The sequence below is a fragment of the Callorhinus ursinus genome, unplaced genomic scaffold (genome assembly GCF_003265705.2).
Source record: "Callorhinus ursinus isolate GAN/ISIS: 27379988/994484 unplaced genomic scaffold, GSC_fseal_2.0 scaffold61, whole genome shotgun sequence".
Lineage (NCBI taxonomy): Eukaryota > Metazoa > Chordata > Mammalia > Carnivora > Otariidae > Callorhinus > Callorhinus ursinus.
This window is the reverse complement of record NW_027397123.1, coordinates 4,372,857-4,388,516: the sequence shown is the minus strand read 5'-3', so window position 1 is coordinate 4,388,516 and position 15,660 is coordinate 4,372,857. Positions and strand designations below refer to the sequence as shown.

General features: G+C 59.5%; 2 protein-coding genes across 6 annotated transcripts; one reads left to right on the top strand and one right to left on the bottom strand.

Annotated features, from left to right (window-relative positions):
• Nucleotides 1-399: 399 nt before the first annotated feature.
• Nucleotides 400-7,102, top strand: FXYD3 (FXYD domain containing ion transport regulator 3). 2 transcript variants are annotated; one of them, XM_025854600.2, is made up of 8 exons: nucleotides 400-650; nucleotides 3,393-3,446; nucleotides 4,579-4,614; nucleotides 4,717-4,740; nucleotides 5,458-5,532; nucleotides 5,613-5,649; nucleotides 5,949-5,986; nucleotides 6,127-7,102. In XM_025854600.2, the coding sequence occupies exons 2-8, from the start codon at nucleotides 3,407-3,409 to the stop codon at nucleotides 6,144-6,146; spliced, it is 270 nt and encodes an 89-aa protein (XP_025710385.1). In that variant the 5' UTR covers nucleotides 400-650; nucleotides 3,393-3,406; the 3' UTR covers nucleotides 6,147-7,102. The 2 variants fall into 2 exon arrangements, with proteins under 2 accessions (XP_025710385.1, XP_073741470.1); XM_073885369.1 differs by having other exon boundaries at nucleotides 557-650; nucleotides 4,582-4,614.
• A 274-nt stretch (nucleotides 7,103-7,376) lies between these two features.
• LGI4 (leucine rich repeat LGI family member 4) lies at nucleotides 7,377-15,554 on the bottom strand. 4 transcript variants are annotated; one of them, XM_073885302.1, is made up of 9 exons: nucleotides 14,704-15,553; nucleotides 14,202-14,273; nucleotides 13,907-13,978; nucleotides 12,551-12,622; nucleotides 12,333-12,404; nucleotides 11,948-12,117; nucleotides 9,664-9,825; nucleotides 9,032-9,540; nucleotides 7,377-8,191 (listed from the first exon to the last, which is right to left on the bottom strand). In XM_073885302.1, the coding sequence occupies exons 1-9, from the start codon at nucleotides 14,871-14,873 to the stop codon at nucleotides 7,877-7,879; spliced, it is 1,614 nt and encodes a 537-aa protein (XP_073741403.1). In that variant the 5' UTR covers nucleotides 14,874-15,553; the 3' UTR covers nucleotides 7,377-7,876. The 4 variants fall into 4 exon arrangements, with proteins under 4 accessions (XP_073741403.1, XP_073741404.1, XP_073741405.1 ...); XM_073885303.1 differs by lacking the exon at nucleotides 13,907-13,978 and having other exon boundaries at nucleotides 14,704-15,554; XM_073885304.1 differs by lacking the exons at nucleotides 13,907-13,978; nucleotides 14,202-14,273; nucleotides 14,704-15,553 and adding an exon at nucleotides 13,053-13,871.
• Between the last annotated feature and the right edge of the window lie 106 nt (nucleotides 15,555-15,660).

Below are 15,660 nucleotides of genomic sequence, written 5' to 3'. Positions count from 1 at the left end.
ATGGGCACGTGGGAGAGAGGTCATGGTCTAAAGCCCAACAGCCCTCACCCCTCCACTCTTACCCCTGTGCACCCCCACTCCCACCTCATGACCTTGGTCATATCAGCCTCTTCTGCTGACCCTCAAACTGTCAAGAAGCAACAAGTGGTCCGGAAGGGGACCTTAGATGTCCCACAATTGCCACCAAGACCTCCAAGAGGAACATACAATCCAAGTAAAAGAAACTAGACTATTACACCAATGCATTGCTTTTCCCCACCATTTTGCCAGGCAGAAGCTTGGCTGTTAAAGACCCCAGCCTTCTTCTGTCTGAGTCCTTTTCACGGGGGCAAGAGATTGAAGAAGGCCCCCTCCCCTGATGTGAGGAGCCGAATTCCATGCTCCCTCTGGCTACCTGAGGCTGCTGTGGCCTTGGGGACCTCAGGGAGCTCCCTGCCATTAGTGGCTGGGAAGAAGGGGTGGTAACTGTCTCTTTAAGAGCAGGAATGGGGTGAGAGAGCCCCCGAGCTTTAGGGAGTCCGACTTGTTCTCTACCTGCCCAGGTTTGCCTAGGGCGTGGCAGCTGCAAATAAAGGCAGGACACAGGCTTGGCGGCCTCATTCTCTCCCTTCTCTCCCGGAACTTTCCAAGCGGCCTGGGGAGCCACACAGGTGAGCCGCAGGGGTCCCTCACCCCCAACATCCTCTTGGCTCTGCCCCCAAACTACCCTTGCCCCTCTCTCCACTGATCTCTGTTAAAGACGCTAGAACCTGCTCCCTTTAAGGATCTTTTCCGGGGGGCGGGGCAGGGGGGCAGGAGATTAGAGAAAGCACCTTCCGTTAATGTGATTGTCGCCCCATCATTCTCCCTTCAGGGGGCTGGGTGAGCTAGCTGGGATGAGCCCACAAGTGGGATTGGGGTGACTGGGTAGATCTGGGGTGTCTGAGTGCAACAGAAACATCTGGATTGGGGGCATCTGGGTGGATAGGGTTGGAGAGGGGTGCCTGGGTGGATGGGGGTATCTAGGTGGATCAAAGGTGGATTGAGGGTATCAGAGTGGATGGTGGGTGACTGGGTGGATGTGGGGTGTCTAGGGATCGAGGATGTATGGGTCCTGGAGACCTCTTGGAAAAGGGGATGGTGGCTTCCCGGGGAGGCTGTAAAATGGGGAGTTGGGTAGGAAATTTCAGAGACATGGGGGAGTCATTCTGCACAGGCTTGAGGGCCCTGGCTGCCATCACAGAAGAACAGAGGGGATAGCAGGGGGCAGATGGTGGAAACGGCCCTCACATAGGTGTTGGGACCGGCAGGGCGGGGAAGGAGCCCAGACGGGTGGGCAGAGCCTCCATCTGCAGGCTGTCTTCCTCTCCAAGCCTTCACACCAACGTCAGTCCCCGGGAGCAGCTCAGGAGCCCCTTCCAACAACAGCCTGGGTGGGGAAGGTGAGGGCAGATGCCCACACACCAGCTCCCAGCGGCCTGCACTGCTGCACTGCGGGAGAGCCGGGCTGGAAATGTTGCCCCCGGGGCTGGGGCCACGGCTGAGATCACTCCCCTCGGCCAGGGATGCTGGGAGATGCCCTGGGGATGGGGAGTAATGGAGCCCTCGAAGCCAGGGGGACTCAGTGAATTCCACAGAAAGAGGCTTCAGAACTGGGGCTCTGGGTCCCCGGGGACAACATACAGCATTAAGCTGAGTTCGCAGGGGCTCTGGGGCTGTGATAGCAACATGGGGTAACCACAGCTTCATCAAGCTGCAGAGATTATATGAGTGAATAAGTGCAAAGAGCTGTGACCAGTGCCTGGCAAGAGGTAAACGCTCTTTGGGCACTAGCTCTTATAACTGGGGTATCATCTTGGGGTCACAAAGCCTCACGAGGCAGCTTTAGACAATAGGTGGTCCTTCTCCAGACCTGCGCCTGGAACCACCGGGCTGTCCTGCCCACACACCCACTCCAGCTCTTCTCCCCAAATCTGTGGGGTCCTGAATGCCTTAGTAATGCTCCCCAAAGCTCTAGGCCCCCTTCCTGCAAGAAATGGATGCATTTGAGTCCACCATGTGGGATTAACAACTGAGAGGTTGCCCAGGACCTGAATGGGCACAGGGAGAGGGAGGAGTCTGTGAGAACATGCAAGAAACAGAAAGGAACGCGGGGTGGGGGTGACATGGAGGGTGCGGAGAGAGACGGGGTCACCGTCTTCCGCGGTGGAGAGCAGTCGGGTGACAGAGCAGGGAATGTCGAATGGCTTAGTGAGGGCACGTGCTGTGCCATGGGGGGGTGTGACATGGGCGAAGACACAGCAAGGGCATTGGCCAGTGCCCAGCACAGGGTCGGGCGGAGGACAGGCCAGCTCTTGCTGTCAACATCTTGACAGTGTGTGCTGGTGGCAGTGGGGCAGGGGCTGGGGGAGGGCCGGGGACACACAGAGACAGGGGCTTATCTCAGGCACTCGGGATGGGGGGAGGGTGGGCTGATACCCGACCAGGAAGGAGATGGAGGGGTTCTTCTTGCTGGAGAGGCCTATCTGGGGAAAGAGGAAATAATGGCTTCCAGGAGGAGCTTGGCAGGAGCAGGGGCAGATGCGGGGGCAAGGGCTAGGCCAGGGGTAGGGGTAGGGGGCTGGGGTAGGGACGGGGCAGAGGTAGGGGCTGGGGTAGAGGCAGGGGCAGGGGTAGGGGTAGGGGGTTGGGGCAGGGGTAGGGGCAGGGGCTGGGGCAGGGGCAGGGCAGAAACGAGGGGTTGCGGGGGTCAGAAGTTGGGGCTAGGGCTGCAGCCCAGTGACTCCTCCCTGCTCTGGCCCCCGAGCCCTGCCCCAGCCTCTAGTTCTCTCCTCCCCACACCCTGCTCTGAGCAGCCTGAGGAGCCAGTCTGAGGTCTGCAGAGTCTGGGCAGGGCGGGCAGGCTCTGAGCTGTCTCCAAGAGACACACCCGAGAACCCGGGCCTCCTGCCACCTGGCTCCCTCCATCCCCTTTCCCAAAACACCCCGAGGCCCTGAGAGTCCTGAGCGACAAAGAGCCACTGCAGAGCCAGGCTGCTTTAAATCCTACTCTCTGACGTGGTGACCTTTTGCACCCATTTTCAGCTTTCAGAGCCTCAGTTTCCCCATCTGTAAGATGGGGCTAACAGCAGGCAGCACCTCCCTCATTTGGTCGCCAGGGCCATTCACGTAAAGCCCCAAGTCTGTGTCGAGTGAGTGATTCCTGTGACTCCTCTCCAAGTCTGCGTTGTCACCCCCACACACACACACTTGGCAGCTCCTTCTCATCTCCCAGCCAGGCCTCTCTCTGCCCTGGGGCGAGCTGTGTATCCTGGGCAGGAGCAGAGTGGGAGAGGATGGGAACCCAGAGGCACCCGTCTGGCACCGCCAGGCCCGCTAAAGCTGGACCCTCCCCACCCACCCCTACCTTTCAGGCCAGCTGGCTGACATGCAAGAGGTGACACTGAGCCTGTTCTTCCTCCTGGCAGGTGAGTGCCTGTGTCCCGTGCTGCCTTTTCCCCAGACCCCTCCACTGAGTGGTGGCCAAGCCGCACATGTCTCTCTCTCTCTCTCTCTCTCTCTCGTGCTTTCCGCCTCCCCTGTGCGGCGGTGACTACCTGGACGGCATCTCCTTGAGGGTCACAAGTGTCGCCCTTCTGGTTTCAAGGTGCACACACAAAGACAGGACCCCTTACAGCAGCGTCTCACACAGCTAGTCACCCCCTTGAGGTGTCCTTGATGAGAGGGCTCAGGCCCAGGGCTGTGTCTTCATCACCTCCCTAGCACTTTATTACGAGAGGTAACTGGGAGCTTCGCGGAGGCAGCAGTTATGCAAATCCTTTGTACCTCAGTTTCCCCAGCTGTAAAAATACGGACAGTACTAGTAAGTACTTAGTAGTCCCTGCGAGGATTGCACAAGTTAGTATTTGAAAAGTGGTTAGAAAAGGGCCAGGTACAGAGTAAGCACTATTTGCTTGTGCTTTAAATATAATTAAAACTTATTAATCGCCCTTTAACAAACAAAGAACAGAGCTTAGGCCCAGACCTCAGGTAGCCCACTGCTTCTGGCCAGAATGTAATCCTAATCCTTTGCTTTTATTGTATGGTTTTGTTTTGTTTTGTTTTGTTTTTATGCCTTACATCAGGCAAGGCTGGCATTCCATTCAGGGTAGTGAGACAGAGCTGCATTTTTAAAGAACGTGTATTAAGTTTATAGCTAGTAATTTGCTCTGAAAGGAAGCGGTGAGCAAATACCAGAACCGGTGGGGTGTGGACGAGGCTCTGAGAATGACTGAGAACTGGTACCATCTGTCATCTTGCCAAGAATGTTGTTCGGTTTCTGCAGGAGGGAGGATTAGCCAGGTGTCTGGAAACATCAGGCCGAAGAGTCGTCCCGAGCCACCCAGATTAAAACCTATTTCGGGAGGCAAAATGTGGGCGGGCCCGTGGGGCTCGCAGGTGTGGGGCAGCGGGGGATGGCCACACCTCCAGGTTTGGGGCTGGAGCCCGGTGCCCTCAGGAGGCGGGGACCAGTCCATCGGGGGCCCCCGAGGCTCTGTGGCCCTGCCGGCCGGCTTTGCTGAGGCCAGCACGCCATCTCCCTCTTCCTGCTTCTCCCAGCAGGCCTGCCTGCCTTGGACGCCAACGACCCAGAAGGTGAGTCCGACTCCTCCATCACGCGCACCCCCAAAGTCTCCCCCGCACCCTTGCCTCCTGGCTGTTGTCCTGGATTCACATGCTTTTTTCCTTTCTTTGCAGATAAAAACAGTCCTTTCTACTATGGTGAGAGCTTGTGTCCCTCTTTGGCCGCGCCCCACCCGCACCCCCTGCTGCCATTCCCACACGGCTTGGGTGGGGGTCCGATGTGGGCGAAACAGGGGCGAGGATAGGAAGGGGCAAGGATGGGGAGACACTGAACAGTCATCACAGCGGAATAAAGGAACGAGCCACGCCGGTCTGGCCCCTGGGCAGGTTCTCTTCCGGCAGGATAGGTGCACACAGGAAGCTGGGACAGTTCCCAAGAAGCCGTTGTTATGGTTCAAATCAACTGCTGGGAGGAGGCTCGCTTTGCAAAAACTGCCCGGAGGAACGGAGCTATTGGGTGGCCTTCCTGCTGGCGCTCAGACACAGCAAACACGCTCCAAACCCCCGGACCTTTGTACCTTCCGATCCCCCTGCCACGGCCCCCCTGCACCCACTCGGGGCTCTGCTCAGAGAGGCCTTCCCTGACCAGTCTCCCTAAAAGAGCTGCCCTCTGACTTTTTGTTCCCTGGCTCTGCTTATTTGTCTTCAGAATGCTTATCTCCACCTGACCTTCCACCAAACCTCTTATCGCTTGTTTGTGTGTAAAGGAGAAAGCACAGGAGGGCTGGGGGGCTGTCTGTTCTCCCCAGCTCCCTGCCCATCATAAGGTGCCCGATACCTACCTGTCGAATAGATGGAGGTTTGGACGGGGAGGACACAGGCAGGCACTGATGGCCTCATCTGGGTTTCTCCTAGACTGGCGCAGACTCCGGATCGGCGGGCTCGTCTGCGCCGCGGTTCTGTGCACCATCGGCATCATCGTCCTCATGAGTGAGTGGGGACACTGGTGGCTGAGCTGGTAGGGCAGGGCTGTGGGTCCCCTCCCCCAACCATCCCCTCTCCCCTGACAGGTGGGAAATGCAAATGCAAGTTCAGCCAGAAACCCAGGTAAGATGGGTTCCCTGTGTGCCTGCCTCCTACCGAACAGACACCTTTCACTGGTGAAAGAGCTAAATCTCGCAGAAAGAGGCCTCCCGGTTCTGCCGCGGAGAATTCCTGCCACTGAGATTTCCCAGGTTTATTCTTCAGAGCTGATAATCTTCAGGGGGTCCCAAATCCTGAAAAGCTTTGGTCCCATTCCAGGAAAAATAGCCAGGAAGCTCTGTCAGGGCAAGCTGAGAATCTTCTAGCCTTGAGGGAGAGGACAAGGGGGATGGGCACACATCTCACCACTTTTCCCTCCCTAGCCACCATCCAGGGGACGCCCCACCTCTCATCACCACAGGTAAGCCAGGAACAGAATGGGGCTGCAGGGAACACGGGGTGTGAGGGGTGGGCGCGTGCAAGTGTGCATGCCTGTGTGTGCACGCGCCTGGGGGAGAAAACTTCATCCGCTCCCACAAGCTGACCCATCATCTCTCCCAGGCTCTGCCCAGAACTGTTGAGGACGGATTAGCCGAAAGGACACAGAGGTCCCTTCTCTTCCTCCAAGGAGCTCTGCACAGGAGTCCGGATTCCAGGATGGAATTCTCCCTCCTCCCCTCAGAGCACCTTGCCAGGGCCTCACTTTACCTCTCACCGGAGGGGTCTTTTTGTTCAATTTTTTTTTTTTTTCTAAACATGGATCTTGCCTCCTTATTCTTCTTCTAAAAACTGATTGCCTCAAGACTCCCTATGTGTACATCAGGGTGGGCTTTTGAGGACTAGGAGAAGGTGGATACACACTGGCAGCTGACACAGAAGCCGGCAGCTGAATCTCTGTTGGGAAAAGCCCAAGGCCTGCTGGGTGGCCTGAGGTCCGCCCTCTGCCTCCAAGGCTAGGGGAACCACAAGTGCAATTTTTAAAATTTTCTAGTAGCCAAATGGCGGACACTTTGGGGAGTGAAAGAGAGCTCTAACCAGATGGAATGCCGGGACATTCGAGGGGACACTGAGACCATCCCAGGGAAGCAAGGACGTGGATCTTCCTACCATGATATGAGTAGTCAGATAGATTATGATTTTAGTAGTCAGACCCCATGACTCTCCCACTTACCCCGAGACCCCACTTTATTATAGAAAACCCTTCCTAATACCCAACTGTCCTTGTGAGACCTTCAAATAATTCCACACGACACTCCTAATTATATAGAATGGCCACATGGTGTGAGAACCTCCAAGGAGCCTCAAACTCCATTGAGACTCCCCAGTACCCTGTAAGATCTCCAAAATGCCCCCAAGGGCCACCCCGTAAAATGCCTAAAACCCTTTAATTAAAACACCCAAAACTATCTCCTACAATGCCCTGAGACATGACCCCAAGAAGAGACCCATAATAAACCAGCGACTTGTCCCCTAATAATGCCTTTATATCCCTCGAACATCCCATGAGCCGCCCCCCCCCCCCACCCGCCGCCAATCCACGAGCCCACACTCATGGGGCAAGCGAAAGCGCACCAGGGCAGCCAAAATGCACCTCCCCGTAATACTGCTCCTGGGACACCACTCCTCCCCCCATGTCACTCATGAAACACCCTCAACATCGAGCGGGACAGGTGCACAGCGCGTTTATTGAGCTCATACACTTTCCGTCCTCTCCCCTGTCCCTCACTGGAGACGCGTAGCCGGGGCTCCCCGCAACAGCTCCTGCTCGCCCACCTGTTTCCCGCGCACGCGCAAGAGGGCCACCACACTGGGCTTCCGCCTGGGCTGCAGGCATGCGCACAAGCAGCAGAGGAAGTTAGCAAGCCCGGCAGGGAGGCCGGCCCAGCGACTGATGACGTCACGGAGGCGGGCGCCAAAAGCGATTGGCCGATGGAGTTTAGAGGGAAGGGGGAGCTATCTCTTCCTCAGGACTTTCACAGGGAGCAGGAGGGGTGGGAGTGGGTTGAGGGGGGCACTTCCAGACCTCACGGAGTTCTGCACATTACCCCCATCATGACTTCTGTATCCCGGCTCCTTGCAAGTGCCCCAGCCCGAGCCCCCAAGTCATCCTTAGTCGGGGCATGTGCCCCTAGCCGAGATGTTGCTTATGACTTGAAGGACAGCTCTTGCCTTGAGCTTGGCCTGTGGTCAGTACCTCACAGGGACCATCAGCCAGAGTAGGGCCAGGAGCCCAAGTGGGTGTCCAGCGGCCTGGGCCTCCCTGGGCCACTGCCCCCTCCCCTCCAAGCCATAGCCAAGGTCCCGTGGGGTCTCAGGCACTGAGGTCTAACTCGTGATGCTGGTAGATCTGTGTGGGGCCCTTGAAGCAAGCAGCGAAGAGGAAGCGTCTGCCGGCCAAGGTGATGGGGGCAAAGGCACGAGGGGCCACCAGGGCTGGGGGTCCCAGCTCCTGCAGAGGCTCCAGGAGCCCCTTGTCAGGCTCAAGGCGGAAGACCTGGCTGAAGGCGAAGTCACTGCCCAGGATGGCCAGCTGGTCCCTGGCGATGAGCAGTGGCTGAAAGACGTGGGCACCACGTGAGGGAAGCTGCTGCAGCGGGCGGAACATGGAGCCATCCCAGCGCATGACCTGTGAAGTGTGGCGACTAGTTAGGGCCTGGGGTCCAGGAGGGCCAGGCCTGCCGGTAGTCCTCTGGGCTTCAGAGCACCTGGAACAGCTTGGAGACAGGCCTGTAGGTCCCCAAATGCCTGCAGCTTTCCTGCCTTCATACCTGTCACCATCCTGCTGCCCAGGCCCCAGACTTGAAGTCATTCTTGGCTCTTCTCTCTCCCTCACACTCCACATGGAATCAGTCAGTTTTACCTACAGTGGTATCTGTTTGTCCCATCTCCTCTGGCCGCACTCTGCCCAGCCACAGTCACCTCCCTCCGGGACGGTAGGCTCTGCCCTGGGCTCCCCACTCCCATCCCTGCACCCACAGTCTGCTCCCCACACACATGACCCGTGAACACCTGAGTCAGACCACTGCCTTCTAGGCTCAGAGCACTCCGCTTGGCTGTTCCTCACCCCAGAATAAGAATGCTGGTGGGGGTGGGCCGTCAGCCTTGGGGTCCAGAGTGTGGTGGCTGTGGCCAAATGTAAGTCTCAGAGTGTGTCAGAGTTACAGAGCTGGAGGGTGGGGCCCAGTGTCAGTGTTGAGGGGATAGGAAGTGGCTTATGGTCAACCAGCCTGGAGGAGTCACAGTGGTCTTGGGGTCAGTGGAGGGGTGGCCAGAGTTCAAAGATCAGTACATTAGGTGGGGTCAGAGCTCGAAGGTCAGCCTGTGAGGTCAGGTCAGAGTGTAGAGGCCCGTGTGCAAAGGTGGGGTCAGCGCTGAAAGACCAGCCCACACGAGGGGGAAGTCTGCGGCAGGTCAGTCTGGCTTGTGGCCTCCACCGCCTGCCCCACCTGACTGGGCCGGGCCTCACCATGGAGTCCCCGATGTAACGCGTCAGGCACAGGAACACATCCCCACCAGCCTGGAAATGGCGTGTGGCATAGACGTCCTCGGCCTCGGGGATGTCCGTGCGCCTCTCGAAGCGGCCCCCGAGCCAGTGGAAGAGCACGGGCCGCTGGGAGGCGGAGGCCAGCAGCAGATGGGGCCGGCCGTCCAGCTCCAGAGCCTCGGCGTCCGTGTCCCGGTGCCAGGCGTGCAGGCTCTGGCGGGGGTAGAAGCCGGGCCCGTCCTGGCACAGCAGCGTGGTGCTGCCTGCCTTGGAGGCGTCGGCCACCACGAAGCAGGGCCGCCCGTCCAGCCACAGGAGCTCGGCATCGTTGGGCCGCAGCAGCCGCCGTGGGGCCAGGGCCTGCGTGGGGGCCAGGCGCAGGCCGGGGCTGGGCCGGGCCCACAGCTGCGAGCCCCCCCACAGGCGGGCGGCCAGCATGAAGAGGCGCGGGCCCAGCACCAGCGGCTTGCAGGACACCACCGAGGGCGCGGGGGGGGGGGGGGGGTCGGGGAGCCGGAGGGCAGGTTAGGCCGCGGGGCAGGTCAGGTCCACCAGGCAGGCTCTTGGGCAGGCAGGGGGATGGAAAGTCGGGGCGGGGGGGGAGGGCTCACCGGACAGCTCTTCCTCAGGCCGGAAGCGCTGCAGGCTGTAGTCCCAGGTGAGGATCAGGCAGCGGCCCGCAAAAGGCTGTGCCAGGACGACATGGGGCTCCCCCTGGTAGGAGAAAGACTCCACGCCCAGCGCCGACTCCCCAACCATCTGGAACCAGGACAGCTCTGGGGGGCGGCAGGAGAGAGTCAGGCAGGCACGAGGGAACCCCGCGGGCCCTCATCACTGAGCCTCGGTTTGCACATCTCTGAAATGAGGACCATCGTGGTGTGCACCTCACAGGGACACGGAGTGGAATCTTTTCATCGATAGATGAATTAAGTCACAACAACAGGGGAATGCTTTATTTTCTGAGCCGCCTGACATCATCAAATCATTGCTAGATGCAACGTATTTCTTAATTCGTTTGACATCACAAGATCCCTGTGAGGGACGTTTCATTCTATCCATTCTACAGATGAAAAAGCTATCCCAGCCTTCCCATCTTCCACGAACGAGGATTGGGGCACAGAGCTGCCCACCATGTGATCCCAGCGCTGCCCCAGCACCTCCCTCCTGAACTTAGGTACGGCCTTGTCCAGGCCAAGTTCGCCGTGGAGAAAGAGCAAAGTGCTGAGGGTAATGCTCGCCTCGTTTGTTTGACAATGGCTCATCCTGGACCTGGTCTCTTTCCCCTTCTCCCCATGGCCTGGCAGGTGGACGTGCCACGACTCCGTTTCAACCATGAAAACCAGGACAACACCCAGGGGCTGCCCCCCTCCCCCCGCCTGGACTGCTCGCCTCAGACCCTTCTGTCTTCTTTGAGTCACGGGATTCTGAGCCTCTTGGTTATGGCCTCTTAGCTTTTATGGAAATGATGCACCAAGGTTGCCCAGCTTGGGTGGAGGAGCCGGGTGTAGACTCCAGGTTATAATACTTTACTCTATGTGCCAGGCCCTGTTTCCAGGCCCCGGAGTTGAAGCAACGAACCGAGCCACCAAGGATGCCCACCCAAAGCTGGATCTTTGAGAAATGGCCATCATATCATCGCCCTCCGCCTTTCCCCGTGCCTTGGGCTCTGGGAGGGCTCTGCTCGAAACCCTCCGTGGCTTCCCACGGCCCTCAGGGAAAAATCCACTCTATTCTCTGTGGCTTTCAAAGTCCTACACAGTGAGGCCCCTGCTGACTTGGACCTCACCTGTGTCTTTCCCTTCACTCACACCCCCGAGACACTGCCTGCCTTTGACCTGCAAGCAGCACAGACTCTCTGCTGCCTCAGGACCCTGCACACGCTGTCCCCTCTCTCCAGAGGGCTCTTCCCTCTGTACTTCACTGAGCTACATCCGGATGTAAAGCCACCTCTTCAGAGAAGCCTTCTCCAACGCCCCATGGAAGGTAGGGCCACCCTGCCACCGTAATCTCCCTCATGGCTCCCTGTGTTTATCACAACGTGTAGCATACTTTTGTTTCTGCAACGTTCTATTCAATGTCTACGTCCTCACCCGCCAGAGCTCTGAGGGCAGGGCCCATTGCTGTCTGGGTTGCCACAGTGTGCCGACTGCCTCTCACAGGGCCGGACACAGAGTGGCCCTCAGTGACTGTGGGACAGCTGAGTAAAGAGTGACCCTCACGTTAAATTCTCTGGTTCTATGAGTGCCACAAACCCAAAACACGACTTACACTTAGATGCTGGCAAGAATCGATTATTACATTAATAGCCTTACCCACTCCTTCAGGAAGCCCTCCCTGGCCCTCCCGCTGTGCCTGGCCCTCGCTCTGGCTCGGGGCGCCCACAGCTCAGTAGGCTTCCCCCACCCCAGTCCTGACCACTCCGGGCTCTCACCCTCCACCTTTCCCCGTGCCTTGGGCTGTGGGAGGGGCAAGAGCCAGGGCCATCCTCATCACTGCTGGGCCTCTTGCCCTGCCCAGGGCCCATAAAGGCACCAAAATGTATTTATGGAAAAGCAACGTGATCATAGCAAGTATTTTTAAATGGTCATTTTTATATTAATAACAACCACCAGAATGCACATTTATGAAGGCCTCCCATCCAAGGCTCGGCACCACATGCGGGCGTGGATGCATCACTGAATTCTCGCTGCAATCCTACGGCACGGTTTATTACCTCCATTTTACAGATGAGGAAACTGAGGCTCAGGGAGCTGATGCTCATGCTCAGGGGCTCACAAGCTGGGAAACAGCAGAGCAGGGAGCGAGGTGAGCCCTTCAGCCCTGGGAGCCATTCCCCTGCTCTCCCACCTTCTTCTGGGACCCCTGCGGCCCCTCCCACCCTGCCGGGAAAGCCCCCACCTATGGCTCTGCACTTGAACGTCTTGGGGTCGAGGTGGCGGAGCTGCCTGTGGGCCAGAGCAGTGGGGCCGGCGCAGGCCCCAGTCCCCACGCTGGCATTCACGGCGGGCATCCACTGCAGGAGCCAGAGGACGCGGCAGTCACACTGGAACGGGTTCCCGCGGAGGTCCCTGGGGCAAGAGGCCGGGGAGGGGCTGCGACCTGGCTTCCACCCCCCTGGAGGCCACGTTCCCCGCCCCCTCCCCAGGCAAGGGTTCGGGATGGGGCCTACGGAGGAACCACTGCCACCATACTTCTCTGTGTCACCAGAAGTGGGCAGAGCACTCCCCTTCCCCCTCAAACAGCCCCCAGCTCCCCTGACCCACCCAGCCCCCTTGAGCCTCACACATGAGTTAGGGTCTCCAGGCCTCGGAACAGGAATCTGGGGAGGGTCTCGAGATTATTATTGGCCAGGCTCCTGGTGGAAGGAGAGAAGGGAGGAGGAGCCATCACCAGCGACCCGGATCCCCTGTGTCCCTGGGTGATGGGGTTTGGGGGTGGGCGGCTGTCAGGGCGGGCTGGTGAGGCGGAAGGGAGGGGTGAGCCCTTGGGGGAGGCACGCACAGATGTGTGAGGGAGCGGAGTCCTCTGAGAGCGTTCTTAGAGATGGAGCCAATCTCATTGTCCTCAATGAAGCTGTGGAGGGAAGGGGGGTGAGGGGGAGGCCCTCGGTTCCCTGCTGTGCCCCCCCCCGCCCGCCGGCGCGCTTGGGGAAACTCACCCCATTTAAGCCATAGGCCACTGGAATGTGCTGAAGCCTCCCCAGAAACCTGTCCTCCCCAAGGTTCCGGGCCGATCATCCCAGGAGGCAGGAACCTAACCACTGCCAGCCTCACAGTGAACTCTGCCGGCTCACCGACCCCAGCACTAGCTTCGACGTCACCACCCACACCTCCGCCATCATCCATCATGACCCACCCCCGCGCCTCCATCACCATCCCTCACCCCGGTGCCAACAGCATGGCTGAGACTATGGTCAAAGCCAAGCTGTGCCACCACCACCACTGACCCCGGCACCGCCACCCACTCCCGTCACCCACACCAACGCATTGTCACCAAGCCTCACCCAGCACTCCTGGGAAGCATCACCAACAACACAGCCTCCATGACAATCCCGACAGGACTGCCACCATCGTCACCGACGCCCCCACCGTCACCAAAAGCACGCGGACCAGCATTGGCAATACCAACATCGCCAGGACGCCCCGCACTCCCTTCTTCACCCACCACCGGCACGGCTGCTGCCACAACTCCCGTTCACACCTACACCTCCAGCACCACCACCAAACCCAGTACCAGCCGCCGTGCCCTCCCAGCAACGCCAACGCTGGGGTTAACAACGCGCACAACAGCGACGGCACCAACACCAGCCCCTCAGACCTCGTCATCGCTATCGCTCCCAGCACCGGCGCCATTGGGGCTGCCATTTTGACCCACGTCACCCCCGCGTCATCATCCTCAGTACCGCCACTGCTTCCCGGGGAGCCGCAGCGACAGGGTCCCCATCAACACCATGGTCACCAACGCCGACACAACCACCCCGATCACCCCCGTCACCCCCTCAGAGTTGTCTCCTGTTCATACGAAACATTTTCTTGTCTCTAGCCTCTTTGGCCTCTCCCTGGGCTCCCCTAAGTCAGGGAAGGCCAGAAATAGTCTTGGGTGGTCCAGGTCCTTTGTGGATCTTGAGGCACAGAGAGGGGAGGTGAGCAGGCTGAGATCACACAGCTGAGCAGGAGCCCTGACCCCACCCGAGACACCAGGCCTCTTGCCCCTCCAGGAGGGACCTTCATCCAGACACCCCCCCACCCCTCAACGTGCCAACAAGCCCCTACCCCCCTCTACTGTCGGAGCCACAGGTGGGTCCCTGCTTCCTCTCCCGAGCCCCCATCCCAGCCGCCATCCCCTGGCCTCACTCACAGGTACTGCAGGTGGGACAGGCCCGCAAATGCATCGTCCTCAATCACAGAGAAGGAGTTGGATGTGAAGAGGCTGACAAGGGAGCAAGAAAGCCATTTTTCCAGAATTGCTGCCCCCTCTTTGACATGTTAACGTTGTCCCCCCAACCCTCATGCGCATGGTCTCACACAGGTACACGCGATGCTTTCGCAGACATGCGCAAACACACATGTCAGCACGCACCCCCCACGCACCGGTGCGAACACCCCCCCCCACTCCCTCGAGCTAGCTGTCGGCTCAGCTGGGCCCCACTCACAGCAGGTGCAGTGTGGGCACCCTCAGGAAGCTGCCGGCCTTCAGCTGGGTGACTCCAGTCCTAACGAGTGAGCTGGGGACGTGGGCAATGGTGGGTGAGGAGGAAATCACCCCAACACTCCGGTCCCGCCCCAGAGCCGTCTCCTGCCTGGGGGACCCTGGCATGCTGCCCCAACCCCGGATGTCTTTCCTTTCCATCCTAGGGAAACAGCCACTTGGCAAGGATCCTGGCAACATTCAGCTTCCCCCCCCCCCCCCCCCCCCCGGCCCCCCCCCCCCCCCCCCCGGGGCCCCAAATGCTGCCCTGGGCTTTGGAGTCTCCCTTCAGCTCCTGTCCAAATCCCAGCAGCTCCCTTTGAGGCATCCCAACATCCTTCGCTGCCCACCTCCCAAGATCCTAAAGGGTCCCTGCTTCCTCGGGGGCCCCGGCACCCTGCCCCCAGCCCCCAGCCCCCAGGGCCCCAGGACACCCATCCTCACCCTCAGGAGGGCCTGACACTCACAGTGACAGCAGGGTCGGGGAGAAGCTCTCGGGCAGGTCCGGAGAGCCCTCACACAGGGCACTATCCTTGGAGCAGGAGCAGCTCAGAGGACACTTTCCCTTTGGTGGTCTCCAGGCCACCCCCACGCCGGCTCCAGCCAGCAGCAGTAGAAGCACGCCCGCCCCTCCCATGCCCCTCACCCCTGCGGCTTCTCTCTGCCCACCCAGCTCAGCGGGCTGGGGCCGCTACATCTGCTGCACCAGGCGACCCTCCATCGCGCCAGCTGGCACACTCTGTGCCGGCTTGTCTCTCCTTTCTCTGTCTCTCTTTCAGCCTCCCTCTCTTGTCCAATTTTCTATTTCTCTTTCCTTTTCTTGTCTCTCTCTCTTTTTGTGTTTCTGACTCAGTGAGTTAGCTTCCCACTGTCTTTATTTCCGTCTGTCTCTCTGTCTCTGTTTCTCTCTGTCTCTGTTTCTGTCCTCAATCTCTGTTGGCGCGCGCGCGCGCGCGCGCGCGTGTGTGTGTGTGCGCGCGCGTGCCCGCGCGTCCCGCTGTCTGGTGTCTTTATTTCTCACCACCCTTTCCAGTTCCCTGTTCTTCCCCTCCTCCCACGCCCCTTCTCCTTGGAGGTTTGGGAAAGGGACTCACTGGGCACTGGGTGCGCCCGGCAATGCAGCCTAAGAAGGAGGAGGGGGTCAGAGGCCTTAGAAGAGCAGCCCTAACGAAGGGACTGGATGGCCCCATGGGAGGGGAGGGGCCACAAAGGGCCGGAGCTGCCCTGACCCCTCTCAGCCAGCCCCCTCCCCAGATTCTCCACTCCACCCCACTCGGAGTGTGAGGAGGATGTCACCAGGGTGGGGACCGGATGGTTCGGCAGGCGGAGGGGCTGGGAGGAGAGACCACTGGGGGGCTGGAGCCATCCTGGCCACGCCCAGCCAGCCCCCTCCCCGGGCTCCCAGGAGGGTGTGATGTGCCGGG

Coding starts and splice junctions, on each gene's coding strand:
- FXYD3 (XM_025854600.2), top strand. CDS start 3,407: ATGCAAGAGGTGACACTGAGCCTGTTCTTCCTCCTGGCAG. Junction 4,615..4,716: donor GGACGCCAACGACCCAGAAG/GTGAGTCCGACT, acceptor CTTTCTTTGCAG/ATAAAAACAGTCCTTTCTAC. Junction 4,741..5,457: donor AAACAGTCCTTTCTACTATG/GTGAGAGCTTGT, acceptor GGTTTCTCCTAG/ACTGGCGCAGACTCCGGATC.
- LGI4 (XM_073885302.1), bottom strand. CDS start 14,873: ATGGGAGGGGCGGGCGTGCTTCTACTGCTGCTGGCTGGAGCCGGCGTG. Junction 14,274..14,703: donor TCCCCGACCCTGCTGTCACT/GTGAGTGTCAGG, acceptor CCACGTCCCCAG/CTCACTCGTTAGGACTGGAG. Junction 9,541..9,663: donor CCGGCCTGAGGAAGAGCTGT/CCGGTGAGCCCT, acceptor CCCCCCCCCCCC/CCGCGCCCTCGGTGGTGTCC.